This window comes from Aphanomyces invadans (genome assembly GCF_000520115.1).
Source record: "Aphanomyces invadans strain NJM9701 unplaced genomic scaffold supercont1.41, whole genome shotgun sequence".
Lineage (NCBI taxonomy): Eukaryota > Oomycota > Saprolegniomycetes > Saprolegniales > Verrucalvaceae > Aphanomyces > Aphanomyces invadans.
Window position 1 is genome coordinate 76,692 of NW_008580186.1, and position 2,205 is coordinate 78,896.

At 51.4% G+C, this 2,205-nt stretch overlaps 1 protein-coding gene across 1 annotated transcript; it reads left to right on the forward strand.

Annotated features, from left to right (window-relative positions):
* Positions 1–290: 290 nt before the first annotated feature.
* Positions 291–656, forward strand: H310_12600 (hypothetical protein; the record flags this gene model as incomplete). The annotated part of the gene is made up of 1 exon (XM_008879726.1): positions 291–656. One exon carries the CDS (start codon positions 291–293, stop codon positions 654–656), a length of 366 nt encoding a protein of 121 aa, XP_008877948.1.
* Positions 657–2,205: the final 1,549 nt, after the last annotated feature.

Genomic DNA, 2,205 nt, shown 5'->3' on the forward strand with positions numbered 1-2,205 from the left:
ACCACGTTGCCCTATCGTACATACAGCTCAGCATCAACGAAGATCATTTGAAATTTGTACTACGGGCGACAAGAACGCAATACACCTGGGAAGTGCTCCGAGCAATTTATCAAAGACCGGCCACATCAAAACAGAATGTCATCGCATGAAGAGTGATCAAGCAAAGGGAGCGTTCAAACGATCAGCACACGGCGTAACAAACGAGAATGACTCCTGCAATCACGGTGGCAGCCAGCGAAAGTGGCGCAACCGAGACGAAGTGGCCGAGGGTGAGGTCGCCGGGAGGATGAATGCATGACTGGCGAGAGCAAGGCAACTACGCGAACGATAGTGAGAAAGGCTACAACGAAGATGCATTCAATGTCGAAGTATTCGATCCTGCCGATGAGGAACGCGACATCAATCCTGTTGACAAGAACCACGACGTGGACACCGAGAGCCACGAACACGCGAAGTACGCAGCGACGATCGACGTTGACGAGTGCAACAATGTCCGGCCGCCCGCAAAGCAAGAAGTCGTCATGGACAGTGGAGCCACAGACCGCACGACAGGAAACTTTTATATCCTCCACTGTGTGTGTTATCCCACGCAAAAGACACGTCAGACTCGCGGACAACATATCAACCTTGTTGAACAAATGGGGAACAGAGAATAAAGTCGAAGGATACGAAAAAATAGAACGGGCACCTTCAGCAATGTCCTCCACGTCCCGTCCCTTCGAAACTGCTGTCCATCAGTCGCTGACAGGAAGTTCGGACGACGCGTCGCTCCTGTTCAAACGTGACTACTGCGAACTAAGAGTGAAAGAGAAACTGTCCATCGCTGGAAAGTGGAACATGACATACCACTACTATATGCGCGGAGACATTATCCCTCTTGGAGCCGAGGACGAAGCATTTGCTGCCGTAGCGATAGATACCATGCTCTGGCACTCCAGGATGGGACATATCCCCGCGAAATCTATGGCAGTCACCGGTAAGGCAACGAAGGGCGGACGGGGACAACCAATTACCTGCGAAGATTGCAAACGCGGAAAAGTGAAGAACAACTCAGTCCCGAAGGAAGGCAATAGACCTAACCACAAGTTGGGAAGGTGACTGCAAACTGGATTGTGGGGATCAGCGAAAGTGAAGTCGCCAAACGGATCCGAGTACTTCATCGCCTTTACGGTGGGCTACGTGAGGGTACGATTTCTACAAAACAAGAGTGACACCGGCAAAGCGGGGATACATGCCATGGCTGGAGAGGCAGGCAAGAGTCAAACTCAAGACGCTCCGATCCGACAATTGAGGGGAATTCATCAACAGTGAAGTCAAACTATTTCTCCATGAGCGAGGCATTCACCACGAAACTACCACAGCAAAGCATCCGTGGTAGAGCGGAACGACCGTGCGAATGAACAGAAACCTGGTGGAAATGGCGCAGACAATGATGATTTATTCAAACATCTCGAAGCGTTGAAGGGCTGGTGCCATGTACACAGCCGCCTTTCGTCGCAACCGAGCCCCGAACTCCAAAACCAAGGGTAAAACGCCACATGAGTTGGTCTGAAGATTCATTCCCATAATGCCCAAACTGAAAGTCTTGGGTGCTGTGCTTCCGACACGTTGAGGCGATAGACAAGATGTCCTCACGTGCGAACAAATGCCTATTGAGACGAAGAAGACATACAAAGTGTTTGATCTCGAACACAACAAAGTCGTGATTACCTTGGACTGTTCCTTCTACGAAACGGAATTCTCCAACCGCGATTGGCCCTACGAAATGAAGTAGGCAAACCATCAAACAACTTGAACTCGCTCAACGAAGTTTAAAGTTTGAAGCCCACGACACCGACTCTGATGACAAGGAAGCGGCAGAAAGTGAGCTGTCGCCACAAACTACGCCCCGCAGTACCGACCAGACCACTCGCGCCACCCATCGCATAAGAATTGAACCCATTCCGAGCTTGCGCTCAACGACTTACGCACACTATCCACCGCAGGTCAGGGCCCCGAACGAACTAAAAAGAAACGGACCGGTGATGCCCAGAAGGAAGCCATGCACGAGAGCATGAACCTGTCGTAGCTCCAAGCACGCGCGAAGAAACAACGTATTCCCGCGAAGAAACATCCAACCGTCGCGCCCAATTCTAGAACCCCAGCGATGCGCGATGTAGCAAGCGGCGCGGTCCAAAATACTCGCCGAAGCGCTCGACTCAACGA